Below are 25,909 nucleotides of genomic sequence, written 5' to 3' on the forward strand. Positions count from 1 at the left end.
GCGAGGGAGGCACCCAGGCTGCAAAAGTAAGAGGGTCAGCTGGGCATGGTGGCTGTCGCCTGTAATCCCAGTGCCTTAGGAGGCTGAGGTGGGAGGCTCATGCCTATGATCCCAGCGCTTTAGAAGGATGACTTGGGAGGATCACTTGAGCCCAGGAGCTCAAGAACAGCCTGGGCAGCCCAGTAAGACTCCTTTTAAAAAAATTAGCCAGTGTGGCACGTGTACCTGTGGCCAGCTACTTGGGAGGCTGAGGCGGAAGGATCACTTGAGCCCAGGACAGGCAGACTGCAGTGAGCTGAGATCGCACCACTGCACTCCAGCCTGGGTGACAGAGCGAGACCCCGTCTCAAAAACAAAACCAAAGTAAGGAGGCCTGCGTCCAGATACCTGCACCGCATGGGCCCAGCCCTAACCACGGACGCCTCCTTGCCTCTGCTCCTGAGGCATCTCATGGTTCCCCCAGGCTGGAAGACTTTTCCCACCTCTTCACAAAGGCCAACCCAGCCCTCACCTCTCTTCTTAGACAACACTTCCTGTAGAAACCCTTCCCTCACTGGCCCAGAAAGGCGCGGGGGTCTGGCTGCGTCTCCACCTTCACTAATTCAACCTGTTTACACGGCACCAAGAACCGCCCTCTGCACCCTCAGGGCTGTGTCACCAATGGCGCCTGGCACATGGTAGGTGCTCAGTAAACACTGCATGGATGAATGAATGAATGACTGACAAACTACACCCTTAAGTCTTTGGGTGCACAATACCTAAGGCGCTGGGGCTTTTTAAAGGCCCAGGAAAATTGGAGACTGGAAATTGTTTTTAACTGAGCTCCCAAGTACAGTGAAGAAGGGAAACTGGCCGGGCGCAGTGAATCATGCCTGTAATCCCAGCACTTTGGGAGGCTGAGGTGGGAGGATTGCTTAAGTCCGGGAGTTCGAGACCCCCATCTCTACAAAAAATTTAAAGAATTAGCCAGGTGGGTGTGGTGGGACATGTCATCCAGCTACTCAGGAGGCTGAGGTGGGAGGATCAACAGCCCAGGAGGTCGAAGCTGTAGTGAGCTATGATCATGCCACTGCACTCCAGCCTGGGCAACAGAGACTCTGTCTCTAAATAAATAAATAAATAAATAAATAAATGAATGAAATGAACCAAGTGAGTGAAATGTGGACTGCCTGTGATGGCGCAGCAAGCGGACAACCACAGTCCACCCTGCTTTTGGCTCCAGCGTACTTGCCACAGTAACAAGTACTGTGTTAATGTAACGTGAGGGGGATGCTGCCACTGGTAGGGGGCCCTGGGCCCAGCCAGACCCCAACTTGCCCTGCTCCCTGATCTGGGCAGTCCCTCCCAGGCTTGTGCTTGGGACCAGGTAGGGTGATGATGACCCCTCCATAGCTTCCTGAGCACCACTCAGCCCACGGGGCCCACCCTGGCCAGAGTGATGCCCTCAGCCCAGGGAGAGGGCAGGAGGGGCGTCAGTGGCACACCGCCTGCCCTGGTAGAGGGGACAAGATGGTGGAAGGGTGGCCCAGTGCCAGCTGTCCAGGCCTCCTGGTTGCTTTGAGAGTCATGATTGACACAGGAACCCTGTAATGAGTTCCCTCAACTCCACCCACAAGCTGAGTGACCTTGGGAAAGCTTCTTGGCCCCTCCGAGCCTTGGCTGCCTCGTCTATAAAGCAGGTACAATAACGGTCCCTCCGTGATTAGGTGAGACAATACATGAGATGTACTTGAAGCACTGCCTGCGCTGTTTAGAGAACTCTTTCTTTATAAATGTTGAGCTCTGTTACACCCAGGAGCACCACGTGGAGAGCAGCCTCCCTCCATCCTCCCTCCAAGGGGTGCCAGTGAGGCCCCACCCCACACAGCCCAGGCCTCGGCCAATCAGCCCTCTGCTTCTCTTGGCCACTATGATTGGTTCAAAAGTGGGCAGGTAGGCCGGGTGCAGTGGCTCAAGCCTGTAATCCCAGCACTTTGGGAGGCCGAGATGGGCGGATCACGAGGTCAGGAGATCGAGACCATCCTGGCTAACACAGTGAAACCCCGTCTCTACTAAAAAATATACAAAAAACTAGCCGGGCGTGGTGGCAGGCGCCTGTAGTCCCAGCTACTCAGGAGGCTGAGGCAGGAGAATAGCGTGAACCCGGGAGGCGGAGCCTGCAGTGAGCCGAGATCCGGCCACTGCACTCTAGCCTGGGTGACAGAGCGAGACTCGGTCTCAAAAAAAAAAAAAAAAAGTGGGCAGGGACCTAATCATGGCACAGCAAGACTTTTTCGGAGATTTCTGGTTTCTTTTCTGTTGGCTGTGTGTGTGTGTGTTGTGACTGTGTCTGTGTGTGTCTCTGTGTGTGTATGTGTGTCTCCTCTATAGGAAAGGGTGAAGCCAGAGAGAGAGAGAGAACCGAGGGCCCAGTGTCATTGCTTAAGCCTGGATCCCGCAGTGCCTGAAGTCCCACTCTGGATTTCTAAATTAGGCTAATGAATATATCCTAGTTTTGCTTAAGCTAGCTGGGACCAGTCTTCTACCCACCATAGGTGACAGCCTTGACTGATACAATGCCAAAGCCCAACTATACCTGTACCCTTGTCCTCACCTGGCAGAACTAGAGTAGTGTCACTCCCACTCTGGGACCCCCTCACCCTCAGGTCTTCGGAGAGCACAGTGAAGGAGGGACTTGTGGACCTGCCTCAGGAACCTTCTCTCCTCTCCTCCCATCGCTGCCTCCACCACACGGGGTCCAGGATCATGGGTCCCTCTCTGGGCAAATTTGGGATGTGAGTCTCTGCAGCCTGTTGGGAGGGGGCTCCCGTTAGCCACAGCCTTGTACAGTAAGAGGGTAGGGATGGGAGGGCTCTGAAGTCTGATCCTGAGCTTTAGCCTTCCCTCCGCAGGTGCTGGCTGTGCAGCCTGGGGGTGGCGCTCCCGTCTCTGAGCCCCAGAGGCCCCTGTGCTTCTCTTCGGTGGAATTTACCAGCACTGTAGTAAATTACCTGCCTGTGTATTTGTCAGTTACCTGCAAGCTCCCTAAGGGCTGGCAGGTGGATGTCTGCCCAGTGCCTGCACAGAGCAGGGGCCTCTCAAGAAATACGTGCTGCAGGAAGGAGCCTCCGTTTCTCGTATGTAAAACGGAAATGCCAATATCCGTCTACAAAGATGAGGGGAGATCGTGTGTGTCATATGCTTAGTCCATAGTGGGGGCCTCCTAAAAGGGAGATGACTAATTACTGCTATGAATGGGGTCCTAGGAGGGGTTCCTGGTGGGCAGTGACTTCACCCAAGTAAGACTTAATGGTGGCCTGGCAGGAACTGGCATAGCCAGTGGAGGGAAAGAATTTTTATTTTTATTATTTTTTTTAGACAGAGTCTCACTCTGTCACCCAGGCTGGAGTGCAATGGCACCATCTCAGCTCACTGCAACCTCCGTCTCCCGGGCTCTAGCAATTCTCCTGCCTCGGCCTCCCGAGTAGCTGGGACTACAGGTGCGCGCCACCATGCCGGATTAATTTTTGTATTTTTAGTAGAGACGGGGGTTTCACCATGTTGGTCAGACTGGTCTCGAACTCCTGACCTCAGGTGATCCGCCTGCCTCGGCCTCCTAAAGTGCTGGGATTACAGGCGTGAGCCGCCGTGCCTGGCTGAGGAGGGGAGGATTGAGGGATGGGTCTGGGGTTTCCATGGTGGCGATGGAGGACCTCTGACCCCGCCACAGGCCCAGGCTTTTGTCTGCTGTGCCAAAGACTGGGTAGGGCCAAAGATACCTGAGCTGTTTCCGGGATGGGGCAAAGCCATTGCTGAGAGGGGGTGGAGACACTCCCTGCCCTCCTCCCTCCAGCTTCACCCTGGACCAGTCAAGAGACAAGGGAATAAACAAGTCCCTACTCTCGCTGCCGCACCCCAGGGTGGGGCTGGGGCCAGAGGGATGGAGCTTTTGCCTTAATATGGAGCTAGTTTGGGTTGGGACAGTTCTCCAACCCCATGCTAGAGAGATAAGCGTCCTTGGGGGCCTGCGGTTGCCAGGGGTATGGCTGGATCCTCAGCCCCTCCTCTCTCAGGGACCCTCACAGGAGTCGCGAACAATAGCGATGGCAGTAATAATAACATCGGGAGCACAGCGGCAGCGGCGGGGCCATCTGTGCCAGGACTTTGTGAAGTGCTTCCCACGTCTCTGCATCCTCACCACCCACGCCTCTGAGTAGGTGCTGTCACCGTCCCCACCTCAAAGACGAAGAAACTGAGGTTGAAAGAAGTCCCTTGCCCCGGGGAGCCAAGTGGGATCCATGTGACATCCTGGCCCCACTCTGGACCTCCTCTCCCTGGGGTACCTTGGGCACAGGAGGAGGTTACAGGCGTTTGGCCAACAGCTCCCCAGAGCTGCTTTCCTCCTAAGACCCGCGCCTCCTCCTCAGGGACCAGCCTGTACCGTGGGAAGGTGGAGGGAGGAAAATCCTCGGCGCCACAGGCAGCCCTAAGCTTCCAGTCACTGCTGTGGTTCCCCATTTTGAATAAAGCAGCAAACATGTGCCCGTGATCCCCAGGGAGCCCAGAAGCCACAGAACCTGGAGTTTCTTCTGCAGTGGGCTCCAAGCTGTCCCTGTGCTGAAGGAGACACATTGGCCTTTAGTGTTTCTGGAATGGGGCGCACTCCCCCCACCGGGGCTCCCATCCCACACCATCCGTCCTCCGCTCAGACCCATATTCACTTGGGTTTCCATCTGGTTCTGGTTTTCGGGGGTGGAGGGAGGGCAGGTTTAGGGAGGAGCAGAGAGTGGGCACCGGATGGAGGCAAAACCAAGACATTCACAACTTTTCTGGGTGCCCCAGACACTGGTATCTCCCCACCTGCTGCCACATCCACAACCCCCAGGGCTCCTTTATCATCAGGGAACCTGCTTTTTTTTTTTTTTTTTTGAAACGGAGTCTTGCTCTGTTGCCCAGGCTGGAGTGCAGTGTCATGATCCTGGCTCACTGCAACCTCCACCTCCTGGGTTCAAGCAATTCTCCTGCCTCAGCCTCCCGAGTAGCTGGGATTACAGGTGCACACCACCATGCCTAGCTAATTTTTGTATTTTTAGTAGAGATAGGGTTTTGCCACGTTGGCCAGGCTGGTCTTGAATTCCTGACCTCAGGTGATCCACCCGCCTCGGCCTCCCAAAGTGCTGGGATTACAGGCGCGAGCCACCACACCCGACCAGGGAATCTGCTCTCTGATGGCTGCTTGGACCCCAGTGTCCTAGGCAGAAAAAGAGCCAGCACTGAAGCCAGCTCTCCCAGGGATGCCAATGCCACATCGAACTCAGCTTTGCCGGAGCCCGGGGACTGGCTCAGAGAGTGGGTGCGAGTGGGTGTGCATGCTCTAGGCACGCAGGGAGAACCCACCTGCAGTGCTCCAGGCTGCAAATCTGAACGTGTCAGCCTTCCTCCCCAAAGTCGTCTTAGCCACAGACCTTCTAGACATTGTAATTAATCTCTAATTTGAATTTTTAACCTCAAACACCACATTATAAAAATAGTTGTGTTTTATAGATGGTATCTGCCATTATGTATGGTTACAATTTGTGCTGTGGAAAATAAAGCAAGATGCCTCCTTCTGCACAGGAGTGGCGGTCACATCCAGCCAGAAGCTAGGTTCAGTGCGGTGGATCAGCACTGTCCTTCCAGAGAGGGGATCCCAGGTCGCCAGGTAGGGCTGGGCAGGGGAGAGGGATCTGGGTCCTGTGTGTGGGCTGGGGGCGGGGTGCTGGGCTGGGTAACTTATCTCCCTTTTGGAAAGCATAGTTAGGCACCAGCAAAGCCATGAGGCAAGCTCCTGACACCCAGAACTCTGTTCCTAATCTCAGCTCTCCTTCCTGTGAGGCTTGGGGAAACCTCTCCCTCAGTTTTTCCATCTGTGAAGGGAACGTGATGGTCCTAAATGGGACATGTGCCCTTCCTCCCAGGTGTCAAGGAGAGGGAGGGAGGGAGGGAGGAAGGGGGGGGAGAGAGAGAGAGAGAGAGAGAGAAATTTTTTTTTCTTTTTTTTTTTTTTTTTTTGAGATGGAGTCTCGCTGTGTCCCCCAGGCTGGAGTGCAGTGGCGCGATCTCGGCTCACTGCAAGCTCCGCCTCCTGGGTTCACGCCATTCTCCTGCCTCAGTCTCCTGAGTAGCTGGGACTACAGGCGCCCACTACTGTGCCCAGCTAATTTTTTGTATTTTTAGTAGAGACAGGGTTTCACCGTGGTCTCGATCTCCTGACCTTGTGATCCGCCCACCTCGGCCTCCCAAAGTGCTAGGATTACAGGCGTGAGCCACCGCGCCCGGCCGAGAAATTTTTTTCTTTTCTTTTCTTTTTTTCTTGAGACAGAGTCTCACTCTGTCACCCAGGCTGGAGTGCAGTGGCATGATCTCAGCTCTCTGCAACCTCCGCCTCCCAGGTTCAAGCGATTCTCCTGCATCAGCCTCCCGAGTAGTTGGGATTACAGGTGCACGCCACCACGCCCAGCTAATTTTCATATTTTTAGTAGAGACAGGGTTTCACCATGTTGGCCAGGCTGGTCTCCAACTCCTGACCTCAGGTGATCCCCACTTCTTGACCTCCCAAAATGCTGAGATTACAGGCATGAGCCACCGTGCCTGGCTAAATTGGTGTTTACTGAGCACTCTTCAGGGGCGAGGCAGGCGTAAAGCTAAGCCCCTGCCTGCCTGGTCTCATCAACTCCTCTGCGCTGCCCAAACCCCAGGTACTATTACGATGATCATTTTGCAGGTGAGGAATTTGAGGAATCTGAGGCTCAGAGACGTGAGTGCTTTGCCAAGATCACCCAGCAAGTGGAGCTGAGGTTGGGGCCAGAATCTACACGGCGGAGCTGGGCCATTCCCCAGCACGTCCTGTCCCTGGAAAGAGGAGGCCCTGGAGGGGTGCCCTTGGGAGCTTTCTGGAGCTGGCTCTACCTTTCTCTGCCTGCATCACCACTGAGCTGCATGGGGGACAACAGGGGCTGCCCCGGCCCTAGCCTGCCTGTCTGGGTCAGGGAGCAGCTGTGGTTTCGTTCAGCAGCGTTATAGAACCTTCTCACCTTTCCCTTCCTAAACTGGCCTGGAGTGGCTGGGTGAGGTCGCAGTCAGCCCAATCCAGGGACTCTAGGTCGGCAGGGGTGGGGAACAGACCACAGTCAAGGGCCCAAGGCCTAGTGCCCCCATGTACTCACTGTGTAACTTGCCTTCCTGTGCCTCAGTTTCCTCAACTGGAAAATTGGGTCATAAAACTGCCTGCCTTTGAGAGTGTTCAGGAGGATTTAATGAGATGATCCATGCAGAGGGTGTAGCACTTAGCAGGTGCACAATAAATGGTCCTGTTGGATCACAGGGCTGACGATGATGGAGGTGGGCCATCACAGCCACCTCCCCACTGCCACCGTCACCCAGCTTAACTGTCCTGACTCTGCGACAGCACCCCCGACTCCCTCCATTTCTTGTGGAATACAGGATTCAAGGTCAGATAGCCTGGGATGGCCTTCCTTCCTCATCTTGTAAACAAAGCTTCCGCCCCAGGGTCATCATGTGCCTGGGACACACAGCCCTGGTCCTGGGTCCCTGACACCATGAATTCATCATCAGCCATGGCTGCCCAGTGCCTGGCTGCCTGCACCCCCTTCCCCACCTCCCTGATTGGTGCTGCCATTCTGCACGCGGTGGACTACGACATGGGGCATGGCCACCTGCCCCGCCTCTGGCTCTAAGTGGCTCCTGGAGCTTTCCCCCACTGGCTCAGGGTCTGGGCTTCTCAGGCAGTGCAGGTCTCACAGTAGCTGGGCCAGGGGCAGCCAGTTAGGGGCTTGTAGTCAGCTCCTTTGGAGACTGGGGCAGCCCAGCGAGCTCTGGGCAACTGAGACACAACTGTCATCCCCATGTCAGACACTGGCTTCCCATGTGACCGAAAGAGATGCTCACTGAGAGAGCCCCCAGAGAGGGCCGGAGTGAGTGGCCACTCTGGACACTCAAAGACACACAGAACGCATCCCCACTGCTCTTAATACAAAAGTCACAAATCTCAAACAAGGTCTGCCAGATCGCAGGCCCCCACCGGGCTCTCTCCCACACTTTCTGCTCCAGAACGGCCATGCTCTTTCCAACTCGGAGCCTTTCCGTCTGCTGTTTCCTCCACCCGGCGTGCCCTCCCTGACCTCCTCTTCTGGACAACTCCACTCATACTTGAGGTCCTTTCTGAAATTCTGCTTCCTCCAGGAAGCCTTCCCTGAACCTCCAGACAATGTAGGGGCCCATCGTCTGTCGTCATAGCATCCAGCATGTCTTCCTTCACACCAAGGACCACAGCTCCTTTGTTTCCCACAGGGGCCCCTGTGCCTGGCCAGGGCCTGGCGTGCAGTAGGTGCTCAACAATACTTGTGGAAGGAGAGAAGGGTTCACAGAATGCCTCCCCAACTTTTCCTCCCTTGACAGAGAAACCAGACCCTTGAAAAAGCCGTCCCCTAGGCCGGGGGCAGTGGCTCACACCTGTAACCCCAGCATTTTGGGAGGTCTTGGCAGGCGGATCACCTGAGATCAGGAGTTCGAGTCCAGCCTGGCCAACATGACAAATCCCCATCTCTACTAAAAATACAAATATTTGCCGGGTATGGTGGTGCGTGCCTGTAATTCCAGCTACTCAAGAGGCTGAGGCAGGACAATCACCTGAACCCTGGAGGTGGAGGTTGCAGTGAGCCGAGATTGCACCACTGCACTCCAGCCTGGGTGACGGAGTGAGACTCCATCTCAAAAAAAGAAAAAAAGAAAAAAAATTGAAAAAAAAGAAAAGAAAAAGCAGCCCCAGCCTTGAATTTGCTGCAACAGCAACAGTTTTATTTAAACAGCAACCCTGCTTTCGGCTGGTATTAGATCTTTGCCTTTTCTTTCTTCCTTCCCAGTGAAACCAGAGTAGTCCGTTTTTACTTCTTGTCTCTAGCAATTTCCCGCTTTGAGCCCTGACACTCTCCTCCCCCAGGGATGTGGTGGTGGGGCAGCCGGCTCTGTGGGAGAGGCTGGCCTTCCAATTAAAACATGATGTCTCTAGGAAACATGAGCTTCCCTAAGGCAAGGGCCCCTCCCTGGCCACCCCCCTCCCCATCACAGCGAGGCCTGGAGCCTCCCCGCCTGACCATGCCACGGACCAGTGTCTGCATGGGTGTGTTCCTGGAAACGGGGGGCCTGGAGGGGGGCTTTCCTCAGGACACTGCAGAGGTCTCCAGGTGGGAACCAGGAGCTGGGAAGGAATCCCCCATCCCTCCTGGGCCTCCCCCAGAGGCAGAGCCTAGGCTGCTTTTAGCAAGAGAACTCCGCACAGCGCCTTGCCCATCTGAGGCACCGGCGTGGGGTGGCCAGTGTGATACCTGGGCTCTGGGGATCACTGCGTTATTTCCTAGGTCAAGTCACTTTATCCTTCTGAGCCTCAGTTTCCTCACCTGTAAGATGAGGATGAAGCTTCACCTCTCTCGTGAGGCTGCTGAGTGATTCAGTGGGAGGCTCTGCCTAAATCCTAGAGCTCAGAGACTGGTAGATGGTAAGAATGGGATCGCTGGGGGTGCTTTGTGCTGAGATTATGCCCTTTGGGACCAGGGCTGGCCTGTTCACTGGGATTTTCCCAGCACCGTGCCTCAAAACAACACGCATGCGCGCTGAACAAACGAGCAAACGAGGAGAATCCTATGTAGTTTCCTTGCAATCAAAATGCAGAGCAGGATCGTGGTGGGGAGTGGGGAGGCACCGAGTTTAACATACAGTCTCTTAGGAGGAAGGCAAAGGGGTCTCTTTACTGTGGCTTCATCATGAGGGGAAATGAAACAAAATGCCCATTTGTCTTTCTTCCCAACTTAGGGAGGTTTTCTCTGGATTTTTCTCCCTAGCCTAGGATGCAGCCCTTCCTTCTCCAGGTTTGAGGACAGAGCCCCTCTGAGCTGCGGGGATCACGCTTCGGGTTCTGGGGAGGCCCCGAGTCTCCCAGCACCCACACTTGGAAAGATGTCTGCATCTGGAGGCCCTTCTGGCTTCCAAGCCCGCAGGGTTAGTGGTGGGGGCCTCGAGGGGTTGCCTGGCCTCAGTGAGGGCTGGGGAGCTCACCCTCTGCATCAGCTGTGGACTGGAAGCCCTCTGAGGGCAGGGGCTGGTTCACACCCACTTCTGAATGCCTCAGTCCCTGCTTCACAGTGTCCTGAAAGCACATGGGCTCTGGTTTCTCCACCCCTTGTGTGACCTTGGGCAAGTCACTTAGCTTCTCTGAGCGCTGGGTTCCCCAGCTGTAACCACAATTGCAGACACTCTTTATTCTGAGCACTGTCTGGCTGTCTGCTGAGCACTCCACTTCCATCATCTCCCAAATCCTTAAAACCTCCCTGCAAGAAGGTGTGACTCTTGTCCTCCCCAGATGACAAATGAGGAGCTTGGAGAGAAAGTGGCCACGGTCCCTCAGCGGGCCAGAGGCAGGGCTGGAGCTCAAGATCCGGCCATTGCTTCCCATGTTCTTAGCTATGTCACCCCTGATTCCCACCGTCCCAGGGCCCAACCCCTTGCAAACAGACCCTCAGACACGAGGTCTCAACAAGGAGCGGGGTGAATGACTTGAGCAGGAGGAAGGACAGAAGGAGAAGGAGGCTCCCAGGTCCGAGAGGGTGCAAATGGAGGCCTGGAAAAACGGGAGGGTGCCAGGCATTCCACACCCACCTGGGGTGGGGGTAGCCTCCACCTGAGGCTGGGTTACCCACCGGCTGCCCACTGGCTGGACCAGCTGCCTGAAGCACCATCTTGAGAGCATTAGGGGCTGCTGTTAACAGCTGTTTTCTGTTACGTGTTATTTGTTAGTCTAATGAAAGGAGGTGCACTGGCTTTCAAGACCTCGGCGTTCTGCGGGGTTTTATATGGGAGGCCCGCGCAGAGCTCTGGCGGCGAGAGAGGCCACGAGGCCCCTGCCAGGCGCGCCGCCCGGCGGCTCCCGCTTTGATTCCGAGGTTTGCAGCCATCCGCGTGGTTAATTCCAGCTCTGGTTAAATGTCATTTTTAATAACGCCATCTCTGGCGTGTAAACGTCTGCGCCCACGGCAAGAGGGGAGGCCAGCGAGGGGGAGACCAGCAGTGGGGGAGGACAGACAGGGAGGCGGGGGTGGGGGCAGGAGGACCAAGTCTGGGGCAAGGCAGCTGCCCCCTGGGGGCAGTGGATCCCCATCCCCAAGGGAGCCCTTTGAGGGGAGCCCACGGAGGAGCGAGGGTAGCAGGGGGCAGGAGGGGCTAGGAGGATGGCAGGAGGGAGCTTATCCAGTGGCTCCCGCTCAGCAGGGGGGCTTCTGACTGCCGCCCCCCCACACCCTGACCCTGGCCACCGAAGCTAGAGGGGGTCAGGATGCTGGTGAGGAAGAGACAGGAATTGTCCCTATCACATCACCCCTGCATTCCAATCCCCTGGGCTGCCTTGGGCTGGTACTCAGTAGGTGCTCAATGGATGCTGGTGGATGGTCAAGAGCAAATGCTTCCTCCTAGACCCGGTGGTGCAGCTTCGGCACAAAATCCAGTCCCTGGGGATGCTAGGGCTCAGCCTCAGTGCAGCCCCCTCCCTCTCCTGTATACTGGACACTTCTGAACCCTTCCAGGTCCAGAGCCAGCCTTACGCATCCTGCGCAGCTCTGCCCAGCCTCTCCGTCCCCTCGAGAGGACCGCTTTCCACTCGGGTAAACTGAGGAGGGTGATGGAGGTAGAGTCAGCTCTGGAGGAAGCCCACAGCAGGGTGTAACAATCACCAGGCAGGGGTGCTACTGAATGCAGATGCACAGGCCCAGGCTCCAAGTCCGATCCGGTGGGTCAGGGTGGGGCCTAGGAACACGCACGAGCTCCCTGGGTGATTCTAACGTAGGGACTCCTGGGACCACACGAAATAGGCCCGTAAACAAATGCCCAACCTTCTTGTCTTGCAGATGGGGACACGGAGGCTCAGACCAGCGACAGGGTGTGTCTCAAGCTGCAGAGCTGGGCGAGGCGAGGCCGGAACCCCATGTCCTGACTCCTAGGCTGGGGCCCCCCTCACTGCCTCTTGGGCAGCAGAGTTACGGGAGGTCACCTGCCCTCACCTTGTCAAATCTCAAGCAACTGAGGTGTTCGCTCAGCTCTGGGGGGAGGGTCCCTCTGTGGAAGTTTCCAGGCCTCACAGCCTGGGCCTCCCTCTCTGTCACTGTCTCACTCCCAAGCCTTCTCCAAAGACTACAAGTTTTGCAGCTCGCAGCCTGTTGCCCGGTCTCCAGTTCTACAGGCCTCAGCTCCTTGGCTGCTCCATGACCCGTCGCCCCCACTCACTCCTAGCCCCGCCCACCACCCCCAAACCGGAAGGTCCAGGCTGCCCATCCCACACGCAGAAAAGCAGAATCGATCACAGAGATAAACCAAAATAGTATCTTCCAGAGCCTGCTTCATTTTTAGGACACAAGAAAAGATATCATTAGCCATCAAGGGCCCCATGTGGACCCATCCTGTCATCTTGGTGGCCCCCCAGAGCCTGGCTGGGCACAAACAGCTTCCGTGATGTGGAAGGGACACAGAGCAAGGCAGCTGCACCCGGGCTCAGGGCAGCAAGAGCAACTGGGGACCCAGTACTTTCTGGGTCTCCTAACAACCTTTGTTTCCAGGACTTGGTGTGATTCCGTGGCTCCCGGGTTCTGGCCACAGCAGGGTGTCCCGGCAAGCCCATGCTCCTTGGGAGGGTCAGCCGTGGCCAGCTCTGCCTCTCCCAGGCTGGGGATGCTCTGCCACCTGCTCTGCTGCCCGTGTCACCTCCCTACCTGCCGGATGCTGACCACCGGGCATCCCATCTCTTCGTCTGTTCAGTGTGACAGCCAGCGAGGTAACTTCCCCAACCTCCCTCTGTCTAAACAGGAAGCTCCCACAGCTCTCTCCTACTCACCACCTCGCAAAAGGCACTTAACCCTTGGCCCACACGAGTGCAGATGCGTCTGCCCATCTACTCTCCAGCCACTGTGACCGCCCTGACCACTAACAGCCAGGGCTCCATCAGGGGGCCAGGCTGGAGCCCTCATGATGGCAGGGGGGTGTGCCTGTTTTGTGTGTGTGTGTGTGTGTGTGTGGCATGGGGGGTGTAGGTCTGTGTGTGTCTTTGTGTCTGGGGGTCCGGGAAAGCCAGACCATGTGGTTCCCAAATGCCAGCCTAGGACAAAGTTTTCACCGACAAAATGAGAAAAATAGGGGCAACGAGTGAGCTTTTTGTGAAGCTAAATGAAGTCAATTTTGGGAACCTTTGTTTGTTTAGTTTTTTTTATTTTTTTGAGACAGGGTCTTGTTCTGTTGCCCAGGCTGGAGTGCAGTGGTGTGCAGCTGACTGCAGCCTCAAACTCCTGGGCTCAAGGGATCCACCTGTCTCAGCATCCCGAGTAGCCGGGGCCACAGGTGCATACTACCATGCCCAGCTAATTGTTTTTCATTTTTATTTTTTGTAGAGACAAGGTCTTGCTACATTGCTCAAGCTGGTGTTGAACTTTGGTCTTAAGTAATCCTCCGGCCTCAGCCTCCCAAAGTGCTAGGATTCCAGGCCTGAGCCACCTTGCCCAGCCAAGAACCTTTCTTTACTCAGAGATGAAGATACTAAAAGGTTCTTTCTCGGATGAAAGGGTGGGGACATCAGGGCTGTGAGTAAATGGCTTTTCTTGGCAAATCTTTAACACTGTCCACTGTCTGCCAGTTCCTCTCAGTTACTGGGAATTTTACTGGACTTGAAAACTGGAAGTCTGGGAACCACAGGCCGGCAGTGGAACTCAAGGATTGACACACTACAGGTGTTCGGAAAATGACTGTAGAATGAATGAGTGAATGAACGACCAAGTGCGGGAGCTGGGGACGGAGGGGGAAGGGAACCTGTCCTATTGCTGCTCCACAGAGACAGGGACCCTCCACGGCTCTCGTGCATCCGGGCAGCTGGAGACAGGTGACGGAGGCCATTCCAGTTGTTTCTGGGCAGGAGGGGAAGGGCATCCCCCCTACACTCCCACTTCAAACACCCCAGCCCCGGGCAGTCCCCACTCTCCAGGCCTGACCCATCTCCCTCACGCCTGGGACGTGGCCCAGACCAGGTTGCTGGAGATATTGAGGAGAACCCCAGCCAATCCCGGGCCACCCCACGGCCCCCTGAATGCAGCCTGCGCCTGCCTGGGGGTGGACATCCCCGGTCAGGCCACCCCAGCATTCCCCAGAGCCAGGGGCAGCTTCGGGCAGTGGTGGCGATCAGGGGCTTTGGACCAGGAAGGCCAGGCTGGAATCTTACAGGAATGGGAACAGTGACCTTGACTTCTCTGAGCCTCGGTTTCCCTCTTCATAAAATGGGGATAATTGGCCGGGCGCGGTGGCTCAAGCCTGTAATCCCAGCACTTTGGGAGGCTGAGACGGGTGGATCACGAGGTCAGGAGATCGAGACCATCCTGGCTAACACGGTGAAACCCCGTCTCTACTAAAAAATACAAAAAACTAGCCGGGCGAGGTGGCGGGCGCCTGTAGTCCCAGCTACTCGGGAGGCTGAGGCAGGAGAATGGTGTAAACCTGGGAGGCAGAGCTTGCAGTGAACTGAGATCCAGCCGCTGCACTCCAGCCCGGTCGACAGAGCGAGACTCCATCTCAAAAAAAAAAAAAAAAAAAAATGGAGATAATCACAGGACCTTCTTCACACGGCTCGCAGGAGGACAACTCCAGTGAGGCCTGTGACACCCCAGCTGACACGCAGAGCACACGGCTGCTGTGCCCATGAGGCTTCCCGGTCACTCTCACCACGTCCCCTCACGCCTTTCTTCAGCCCCACCATGGCCACCCACTTCTGCTCCACTGGCGCAGCCTCTGGCCCAGGTTGGCACATTGCTGTAGGGTGTGTTCAGGAAAGCACTGGGTCCCTTAAATCACCCCCGAGGTCCCCTTCCACCCTGGGTGAGCCACTCTCCTTTAGGATCTAGGAAACCATGGAAGTGCCCCAAGTTCTGCCACGTCCAGCCTGCCCCCACATCCTTGCCCGGGACAAGCCACCCCAAACCTTCCTTCCTGCCCCTACCCACTCAGAAACGCCTAACATATGCACAGGTCCGTCCCAGAGCCCTGTTCTGTGCCGCCCCTCTGGGCCTGTCCCTCCCACCCGCTTTAGTCCCCAACAAGCCTCAGCCAGAATCTCCCCAACAGCCAGGCGGGCTCCCCTTCCCTGACTCCTCCAGCCCAAGGACTGTGCAGGAGAGGGAGGCCTGGACTTGCGATCCAAAACCAAATCCCTCCCCTGCTTTCACAGCTGTGAGGCCTCAGACAGGTTGCTTTGCCTCTCTGGGCCTCCAAAATATAGGGATGGCATCACCCGTCTCGCCAGACTCACAGGCCCTCAGAGAGCATTTCCAGGAGCTGCGGTGGAGACGCTTTACTGAGCAGATACTACGAACTAGGCATGGTACCCAGGACCCTCATCCACTCAGGGCTCACCACACCCTATGAGGGATACCACAGCCCTCGTTCCTGTCCCACAGATGGCAACACTGACTCTCGGGGTTCTTCTCAGGCGTCAAGGGTAGTGTGTAAGCCGGCACTGTCACTACTGCTCCAAGCTACTTTTCTGGAGTTTTCTGGGAGGGGACAGTGGTGGCTCCAGCCTGTTGAGCTTCTGCCCACAGAGAAGGGCAAGCTGGTCTAAGCCTCCTGGGCCAGGCCCCCAAGCTCCACCCAGATGATCTACTGGACAGAGGAGCAAGACATCCTGGAACCACGAACAATTAACCAACCCTCCCTGGCCAAAAGGAGGCCGAGATGCAGGCCACTGTCCCGCCCCAGCCACGCTGGGAGGCCCAGCAGCTCCCAAACGGAAAGGCCCCTGGACACTCAGCCTCTCGCTCACTCCTCCTCCCTCCCTGCTCCCGGGCTCCTGCTGAGACACGGTCACCTGTCTGAGGGTCCAGGCACCAGGCCCAGCTCAGACCCAGGCTCAGAGACCCCACATCCTGGGGAGACATGCCCATGATGGGGTTCCCAAGCCTGAGTCAAATCATCATTTGTCGGGAGGGCCTCCCAACCCTTGTACGCCATCTCCCATTGTTCAGGTGGTGAGCGAGGCACACAGAGGGGACGTGACACCCCCAAGGTCACACACGGAGAGGACGGCAAAAGCAAGGACCCCAACTGCAGCATCCCAGCCCCCCAACCAGTGCTCACTGACTGCATGACTCCCCTTGTCCCAGGAAATAGAGAAAGGGGAAGCAAGGGGAGAGGGGAGGGGGAGGAACGCAAGCTGTCTTTCAAAGGCTGGGCTCTGAAGGGACCCCTTTGTCTCTTCCTCTGAAGTCTGGCTCTGGTCTTGTGATGATGCCCTGTTTCAGCATCAGTCACAGGGAGGCCAGTTAAAAACCGAAGTCAGCCGTAGAAAACAGTATTATGGTCCCTTACGGTGGCTCACGCCTGTAATCCCAGCACTTTGGGAGGCCGAGGTGGGTGGATCACCTGAGGTCAGGAGTTCGAGACCAGCCTAGCCAACAGGGCGAAACCCTATCTCTACTAAAAATACAAAAATTAGGCTGGGCGCGGTGGCTCACGCCTGTAATCCCAGCACTTTGGGAGGCCGAGTCCGGCGGATCAAGAGGTCAGGAGATCAAGACCATCCTGGCTAACAGAGTGCAACCCTGTCTCTACTAAAAATACAAAAAAAAATTAGCCGAGCATGGTGGCAGGCACCTGTAGTCCCAGCTACTTGGGAGGCTGAGGCAGGAGAATGGCGTGAACCGGGGAGGCGGAGGTTGCAGTGAGCCGAGATCACGCCACTGCACTCCAGCCTGAACGACAGAGCAAGGCTCCATCTCAAAAAATAAATAAATAAATAAATAAATAAATAAATAAATAAATAAAAATACAAAAATTAGCCAGGTATGGTGGCAGGCGCCTGCAATCCTAGCTACTTGGGAGGCTGAGGCAGGAGAATCACCTGAACCCAGGAGGCGGAGGTTGCAGTGAGCCAAGATCGCACCACTGCACTCTAGCCTGGTCGACGGAGCAAGACTAAGTCAAAAAATAAAAAATTAAAACATTAAAGGTAGGACTACCGTAGGATGTAGCCATTCCAATGCTGAGTAGATACCCTAAATCATTAAAAGCAGGGACTTGAATAGATAATTGTACACCCGTGTCTACAGCGGTACTGTTCACAGTAGATGGAAACAACCCACACGTCTGTAGGTGGGTGAACGGATACAATGTGGTCCATCCGTACACTGGAATGTGATTCAGCCTTCAGAAGGAAGGAGCCTCTGATGCATGCTACATGGGTGAGCCCCGTAGACGTCACTTTAAGTGAAATAAGACGATCACAGAGGGGCAAATACTGTAGGATTCCACTTATATACGAGATCCCTAGGGTAGTCAAATCCACAGAGACAGGAAGCAGACTGCTAGGTGCCAGGGGCTGGGGGAGGGGGAATGCGTGTTCAAGGGGGTGCAGTTTCAGTTTGGGAAGATGAGAAAGTTCTGGAGATGGATGATGGTGGCGGGTGCACGACAATGTGAACAGACTTAATGCCACCGGACAGCATTCTTGTAAATGGTGAAAATGGTCAGTCTGATCTTAGGCATCTTTTACCGCAATAAAAAATAATTGAAGGTAGATCTGCCCGTCTCTTAACTCAGGGGTCCCTTCAGACCCCGTGCTGAGCCCTGGGGACCCCCACCACAGACCAGACTCACCCCTATTAACAGATGCACCGACAGCCCCCCCGAGGGCTCCCACCTCACCCTGCCTTGTCCCATGCCTTAGATGCAAGCACTTCATCTTCCCGAATCTATGGAAAGTGAATCCACGTGGGATCCCAAGGTTTCTCCTGCAGTGAATCCTGGGGTTTTCCAAAGCAGGTAGCAGCCCTGAGCACTGGCTGCCCAGCCTTCCCTGGCCAGAGGCCTCACCCCTGCCTGGCTCTAGGGACTTTGTTTATTTTCCCAGTGTGTCCACGTCCCTGTTTCCGCCCTGCCCACAGGAGGGAATGCTTTAAAGAAAATCTCAGTTATTAATGTGGTTTCTTTTGTTGTAAGTCATTGCAAAGGCAGCAAACCAGGGTTTGTTTTCCTAACGTGCTTGGCATAGCTCAGCGCCTGGTACAGCCCTCAGCGTTTGACTGGGGAGGAAGGAACCCGCGACTCTGGTTTGTTCTGAGTCACCATCGAAGCCACAGTCTTCTCAGCCATTTCTGGAGGGAGCCTGGTCTTAGAAAGTCATCGGCAGTGGCGCGCTTTATCTACTGGTGGCTTTGTGCAAACAAAAACTTTTAAATAAAAAAAAAGTTTGAGCCTGCTATCCCACATATTAATTCCTAACTCATTGGTGTCCCCCATTAACCCTTATTTTTTTTCTTTCTTTTTTTCTTTTTCTTTTTTTTGAGACGGAGTCTCACTCTATTGCCCAGGCTGGAGTGCAGTGGTACAATCTCAGCTCACTGCAACCTCTGCCGCCCAGGTTCAAGCAATTCTCCTGCCTCAGTCTCCCAAGTAGCTGGGATTATAGGCACCTGCCAGCGCACCTGGCTAATTTTTGTAGTTTTAGTAGAGACGGAGTTTCACTATCTTGGCCAGGCTGATCTTGAACTCCTGACCTTGTGATCCAACTGCCTTAGCTCCCCAAAGTGCTGGGATTACAGGCGTGAGCCACCGCGCCTGGCTAACCCTTTTCTTTTCTTTCTTTCTTTCAATTTTTTTTGAGAATGAGTCTCGCTCTGTGGCCCAGGCTGGAGTATAGTGGTGCAACCTTGGCTCACTGCAAGCTCTGCCTCCCAGGTTCATGCCTTTCTCTTGCCTCAGTTTCCCAAGTAGCTGGGACTACAGGTGCCCACCACCACGCCTGGCTAATTTTTTGTATTTTCAGTAGAGACGGGGTTTCACTGTGTTGGCCAGTATGGTCTCAATCTCCTGACTTCATGATCCACCCATCTCAGCCTCCCAAAGGGCTGGGATTGCAAGTGTGAGCCACTGTGCGCCCAGCCAAACCCTTATTTTTCTAATGGGGGCACTCTCTCTTTGGTGCAATCTCTTTTTTTTTTTTTTTTTTTTTTTGAGATGCAGTCTCATTCTGTTGCCCAGGCTGGAGTGTGCAGTGGTGCAATCTTGGCTCACTGCAACCTCCACCTCCCAGGTTCAAGCGATTCTCCTGTCTCAGCTTCTCCAGTAGCTGAGATTACAGGCATGCACCACCATGCCTGGCTAATTTTGTATTTTCAGTAGAGATGGGGTTTCACCATGTTAGCCAGACTGGTCTCAAACTCCTGACCTCTAGTGATCCACCCACCTCAGCCTCCAAAAGCACTGGGGTTACAGGTGTGAGCCACCACCACCGGCCAGACCATCTCTTTCTTTGGACCTGAAAACAACTCCAAGAGCCAGCGGAAAATCCACCTCCAAGCATGTCTGGATCTCTGGTGAGGGGCTGGGCTCTTCTTGTATGTCTGGGACTGGAGGATGACGCCGCAGCCCAAGACCCAGCCCACTGGCCTGGGGTCTGCAGTCCCGGCAAGCCCAGCGAGGTTTGGCTGCCCACTTTCAAAGGGTCCAGGATGGGGAAAGAGGGATCCCATCTCCCCCATCTCCCCCACCTTTGGAGCCTTCAGGACCTGGGAGTCCACAGCAAGTGGCAGTGGTGCGGTCGCCTGACCCAGAGGGATGAGTGGGAAACTAGCGCCTGTCCCGCAGTCCCCTCTCTCCACCTTCTGCCTGCAGGCCCAGATCCAGACCACACCCCTGGCGGAGCCCAGGGACTCTCCCTGCCAGGCCTCCATCGTCCTCAGGGCAGAGCTAGGTAGCGTCCAAGACAGGGGCCAGCCCAAGAGCGCCTCCTGGAACCTGGCTCAGATGCTATCCCACCTGATCCCACACCCAGTGTGTCCCAAGCATGCCTGAGTACCCCCAGTGTGCCTATGCCCCTTCTTAGGAGAAGGCCTGGAGGCCTCACGGGCTCTCCAGGAGGGTGGCTAGCCCCAGGTGGCTAACCGACTGCACACCCAGCTGCCCAGAGGCTGCCAAGGGCCTTGTCTAGGCGCCCACATCCCTAGTTGACACTAGCCGTTCTGGGATCCCCGGGGAAACCCGCCACCGGAGACCTTCTACACTGTGTCCAGGAAAATCACGGCCTTCCCTGTCTGTCCCCACAGCAGGGGTAGGGCAGAAATGGGCATCCCATCCCCTGGCCAGGACTGGAGTACAAGACACCCTTGGCCCCCCTTCATTCCCTCCTCACCCCTCTCTCCTCTCCTTTCCTTCCTCTTCCTCTGTCTCTCCTCCTTCTCTCCCTCCTTTCCATGTCTTCCCCCTTCCTTCTTTCCCTTCACCTTCAAGTTGTTCCTTCTTCTCTTCCCAACCCCTGGAGTCTCCCTTCATCAGGATAAAACTGGGACCTCTCCTCTGTCCTGGGGTTGCAGGGCCGGCTGAGAGCCGCTGAGGTCCTCAAATGACCTTGGGCCGGCAGGGCATTCCCCCAGCACAAACCAGAGGGCACCTGCTTTCCTCCGGGCCAGAGTCAACATCTCCCTCTCCTTTTCCACTGGGGAGTTAAACCCCAACTCCTGGGAGGTCTGCTGGCTTCACACTCACCCCAGAGGGTGCAGCCAGCGGCCAGTCCACTGTAGCCGGTGAGTGGTGGCCACTGCCGTGAGGGAGCCAGTGGCTTCATCTCAGCCATAGGCTGGCAGCAGCTGGGTGCACTCAGAAGGTGCCCCGTGAAAGGCAGGCGTGTCGCAGGCGTCCTCGTGGACGCACATAGTTTCAGACTAGGTTGCAGCCACCTCTGTTTTCCCTGCACCTCCTGTATCTGAAAAGCTGAGGAACGCAGCCACCAGCCTGGACACCCTGAGACCCGGAGGCTGTTGCGGGGAACAGGGTTCCCAGGAGCGGGTGGGAGGGCTGCTGGAATCAGGCGGGCACACTTCAGGGACCCAGAGCCCCCAGCAGGCCGGCCCAGCCCCAGAGCTAGGGGACAGGGGCCTGGTTTCGGATCACCCGGCCCCCATCCTCAGTATGTGTTGACCTCCCCTCCCCCGCTGAACCGTCCAGGGCTGGGGCCTTTGCTTTTTCTCCATCTTCTCCCCGTCCCTCCCCTTCTTACCAAGGGCTCAGGACCCTGCCATCCTGTGTCACTTTTTGAAAAAGGCCACTTGGGTGGGTTGTTTGTTTTTAAAGCTCCTTCCTGATGACCTTTGACCTCCGCAGGGGAAGAGAGGCCTGGCTGGGCCGTTCCACCGAGGCAGCTGCTCCCGGGGCAAACTGGAGGGTGGGGGTAGGCAGGCACCCTCGCCCCACAAAGAGCCCGACTTAAGACCGAGGAGGAGCTGGGGCGGCGCTCGCTCGTGCCGGAGGGGGCGGGTTTGAAACCCCAACGTGCAGCTCAGCGGCTTTGCCCGACTCAGGTCCCAGTTTCCCTAGTTGTAACGCGGCAGCAGCCACACCCACTTCCCAGGCTGTTGGGGAGCCGAGCACTGGGGAGCGAAGGCAGCGCACTTCCCCGTGGGGACGCACCCCAAGACCCGAAGAGGGTCCCCCTCCCCCAGCCCCGAGTGCTGGTTAACCGCCGCCCACCGTCACTTACACGCGCCCCCGGAGGTCCCGCCGCCGACCACGCACCCTACATCTTCGCCCGCCCCGCGCCGGCTCCCCGGGCCCCGCGCCCCGGCCCCACCGCCCCGGCCCCACCGCCCCGTTCCCTGGCCGGCCGCACTCACCGTCCTGCGGCGCCGCCTCGCTGCCGCTGCTGCCCCCGGACGGCTCCCGTGCTGCGCCCTCCCGCGCCTCGGCCCTGGCCCCGGGGCGTGCCGCCAACCGCCCAGCCGCCGCCACCTCCTCCAGGTCCAGGAGGTGGCTCACCGAGAAGTTCTTGCGTGCCTGGGCGCAGTCGCCCGGCCCCAGCGCGGGTGGCGGCGGCGGCGGCCCCGGGCCCAGCGCCGGCTTGTCCAGGGCGAAGGCGGCGGCCGCGCTGTCCATGCCCGCGAGCGGCCCCGGGGGAGCCGGCGGGGGTCTCGGGCGCGGGTCCCAGGAAGCGTCGCGGGCGCGGGTCGGAGCGAGCGCCCCGGCCGCCCCGCGCTCTGCCCAGCTCCCGCCGCCTCCTGGCTCCGCGGCCCGCCCGGCGCTGACGTCGGGGAAACAAACTTTCCGCCCTCCCCTTCTTAGCCACGGCCGCTGGCTCGGGAGCCGCTGGTGCACGCGCTGCGCCGGCCACACGCCCCTTCTTGAAGCAAACCTCGCCCTCCGTCCTCTCCTCCGCCCCCTCCTCCCCGCGCGCCTCGCCCGCCCCCACCCCGGCTGCTGGCGCTGGGGGCGGGGAAGGGGTGTCCTCCCTTCACCCTCCCCACCCACTTTTTAGGGAGTGGGAGGTTCCGTGTTTTGTCGTTTTCCATCCCCCAAGTGTCTGGGAGGTGATGGCAGAGGGATTCCCCCCTCCATTTACAATCGCCTCCGCAGGTGGAGGGGGTAGCCCAGAGACAACGGGGAAGAGCCCCCAACTCCCAGCTCCAGCCTCACTCCCCCCAGCGCCCCCAACAACGGCCCCGCCCGCCCGCGCTGGCCAAGAGAGCTCTGTGCACTCCACCCGCCCCAAGGCTGTCTCTCCCAGCAAGCAGCGCATCCTCAGGCTCCTGGGGTGTACGCGACCCCCGCCCACCCCGCCTCTCCCCCGCTGCTCCCTGACAGGTCCCCCCACACACCCACACACCCGGTGCCCACCCCCCAGGAGGCCCCAGGCCCTTCCCCAAGGAAAACCAAGCGGGAAGGCAGGCGCTTCGCTGCAGATTCCTAGCGCACACACAGAGGACAGCCGGCTTGAGACGGGTGACAGGAAAGAAAGAGGCAGATTAGGTGTCCGCTCTTGTTTTTGTTTTGTTTTTCAGTGAAAGCACAGAAAAGATGTGCGGAGTGAGCAGAGCTGAGACCCTGAGCTCCCTGGATGCCATGGCTCTTTCTCCAGGGCAGCCGCTCACCGGCCCATCCCTCTGTCGCCCTCACTACCAGGCATAAAGTCACATCAGCCAAAGTCGCCACCGGAGGAAGCCTTCAGGACATCCCTTCCCGGCTCCCACATGGAAAACCGGCCCACACACATCCCTGAAAGCCCGCGGACCATTATTTTTTTATTTTTTATTTTTATGTATTATTTATTTACTTATTTATTTATTTATTTTTGAGACAAGAGTCAGGCTCTGTCCCCCAGGCTGGAGTGCAGTGGTGCAATCTCGGCTCACTGCAACCTCCGCCTCCTGAGTTCAAGCGATTCTCCTGCCTCAGCCTCCCCGAGTAGCTGGGATTACAGGTGTGCATCACCATGGCCGGCTAATTTTTGTATTTTTAGTAGAGGAGGGGTTTCGCCGTATTGGCCAGGCTGGTTTCCAACGTCTGACCTCAGGTGATCCACCTGCCTCGGCCTCCCACAGTGCTGGGATTACAGGCGTGAGTCTCGCGCGGATCCGAAACACTATTTTTAAGGAAAGCCTAGCAATACGTTAATCCTCACAGCGTGACTCGCTTGTGTTCCCCCCCACTCCGGAAAGGAATCGCCCTCAAAATGAGGCCAAGTAGGCCAGGCACAGTGGCTCACGCTTCTAATGCCAGCACTGTGGGAGGCCGAGGGGGGAGTGGATCACCTGAGGTCAGGAGTTCGAGACCAGCCTGACCAACATGATGAAACCCTGTCTTTTCTAAAGATAATAATTTTAAAAAATTAGCTGGGCATGGTGGCAGGCGCCTGTAATCCCAGCTACTGGGGAGGTTGAGGCAGGAGAATCGCTTGAACCTGGGAGGTGAAGGTTGCAGTGAGCCGAGATCACGCCATTGCACTCCAGCCTGGGCAACAAGAGTGAAACTCCCTCTCAAAAATATATATAAATTAATTAAATGAAAGAAAAAATAATAATTAAAAATGTGAGGCGGAGTGTCCCCAAAGTGTCTTTAGCCACAGCAATCCGTGCAGGCGGACACATGGGTAGGGAGGGTTTGGAGATGATGGGGTTCTCCTTCCTTGGACCTCTGCCCCAAGGAGTGTCCAGCAAGAAAGGCCGGCAAAGAGACCAGTCTCCCTCATCCTAGGCGGCTGGCAGGAGCCCAGTCTGGGCTCCAGGGCATACCCTGTGCTGCCCACAGTGTGTGTGGCTGCACCACTTTCTGAGGAACTGAGCAGAGCGGGGCCACTACTGGGCTCAGGATGTCTGGGAGGACCCTGCCCCTGCACCCAGCAAAACACGCAGAGTAAAGGGGTCTTACCCAGGAAAAGGACAGCCCACCGATTGGAGGCTTCATCCCAGAGGCAGAACAGCTTTGTGTTGGAGACGGGGTTCCAGCCCCAGCTATGTCCCGTACTGCCAGGTGGCCTCAAATTCAGCACCTTGGCCGGGCATGGTGGCTCATGTCTGTAAACCCAACACTTTGGGAGGCTGAGGTAGGTGGATCACCCGAGGTCAGGAGTTCAAGACCAGCCTGGCCAACATGGCAAAACCCCATCTCTACTAAAAGTACAAAAATTAGCTGGGCATGGTGGCACGCACTTGTAATCCCAGCTACTCGGGAGGCTGAGGCAGGAGAATCACTTGAACCCAGGAGGCGGAGGTTGCAGTGAGCCGAGATGGTGCCACTGCACTCCAGCCTGGGCAACAAGGGCAAAATTCCATCTCAAAAAAAAAAAAATTGGCACCTCCCCTCTCCAAGCCCCAGCTCCCTACCAGTAGAAAAGGTATAACGAAGAGCCTGTCTCCTGGGCACAATGGGGACTCCATAGTAGGTGAACTCCTGGGCCCATGGCCTGGAACACACGGAGGATGACAGATGGGAAAACTGAGGCCAAAAAGAAGGTGAAAGCTCTTCTAGAGCTGGGAGAACCATGGAAATAGTTTGGTCTAAGCCCTTTTGTTTTACAGATGGGCAGTGCGAGGCCCAGAGCCAGGAAGTGCAGTGTTCTGATCTCTCGGCATGGCCAGTGGCCACATTGGCTTCTTCCACTCACTCCTGCAGTTACTCATCCTACACATGTTGAGAGGTAACTCTATCTCTGAAGCATGATGGCTCTCTGGCACCAGCCTGCTGGGTGTAGATCAAGACCTTGCCTGATCTTCGAGCAATCTACTTAGCCTCTTTCTCTTAGGGGCCTCAAATGTAAAATGAGCTGACTGGGTGTAGTGGCTCAGGCCTATAATCCCAGCACTTTGGGAGGCTGAGATAGGAGGATCATTTGAGCCCAGGAGTACAAGACCAGCCTGGGCAACATAGTGGGACCCTTATCTCTAGAAAAAAAAAAAAAATTGCTGGCATGTAGTCTCCAGCGACTTGGAGGATTGCTTGAGCCTGGGAGGTTGAGGCTACAGTGAGCTGTAATGGCACCACTGCACTCCAGCCTGGGCATCAGAGTGAGACCCTATCTCAAAAAAAGAAAAGAAAATGAGCTGTTAGGAGGATTAAATAAGCTGATGTATAAATAAAGGATATCTGGTACCTAGTGAACATTTAATACATGTTAACAATGATTATTTTTTCAACATCTGGCTGGGTGTGGTGGCTCACGCCTGCAATCCCAGCACTTTGGGAGGCTGAGGCGGGCAGATCACCTGAGGTCAGGAGTTTGAGACCAGCCTGGCCAACCTGGTGAAACCCCGTCTCTACTAAAAATACAAAAAATTAGCTGGGCATGGTGGCAGGTGCCTGTAATCCCAGCTACCCGGGAGACTGAGGCAGGAAAATCTCTTGAACCCGGGAGGCAGAGGTTGCAGTGATGCAAGCTCTCACCATTGCACTCCACCCTGGGCAACAAGAGTGAAACTCTGTCTTAAAAAATAAATAAATACATACATAAATACGTAAAATAGATAAAATAAACATATGTTCTGAGAAGTAGACAGGGCAGGGATGGTGAACTCAGACTCTGCAGCTGAGGGACATG

The 25,909-nt window shown here is 56.3% G+C and overlaps 1 protein-coding gene across 1 annotated transcript in view; it reads right to left on the reverse strand.

Moving 5' to 3' along the window:
* PRRX2 (paired related homeobox 2) overlaps positions 1–22,225 on the reverse strand; it is a 58,452-nt gene extending 36,227 nt beyond the window's left edge. The window contains exon 1 of the mRNA XM_025359801.1: positions 21,717–22,225. Within this exon, the coding sequence (XP_025215586.1) occupies positions 21,717–21,975 (259 nt within the window). The 5' untranslated portion in view covers positions 21,976–22,225. The remainder of the gene's footprint in view (positions 1–21,716) is intronic.
* Positions 22,226–25,909: the final 3,684 nt, after the last annotated feature.

This window comes from Theropithecus gelada, chromosome 15 (assembly GCF_003255815.1).
Source record: "Theropithecus gelada isolate Dixy chromosome 15, Tgel_1.0, whole genome shotgun sequence".
NCBI classification, from domain to species: Eukaryota; Metazoa; Chordata; class Mammalia; order Primates; family Cercopithecidae; genus Theropithecus; species Theropithecus gelada.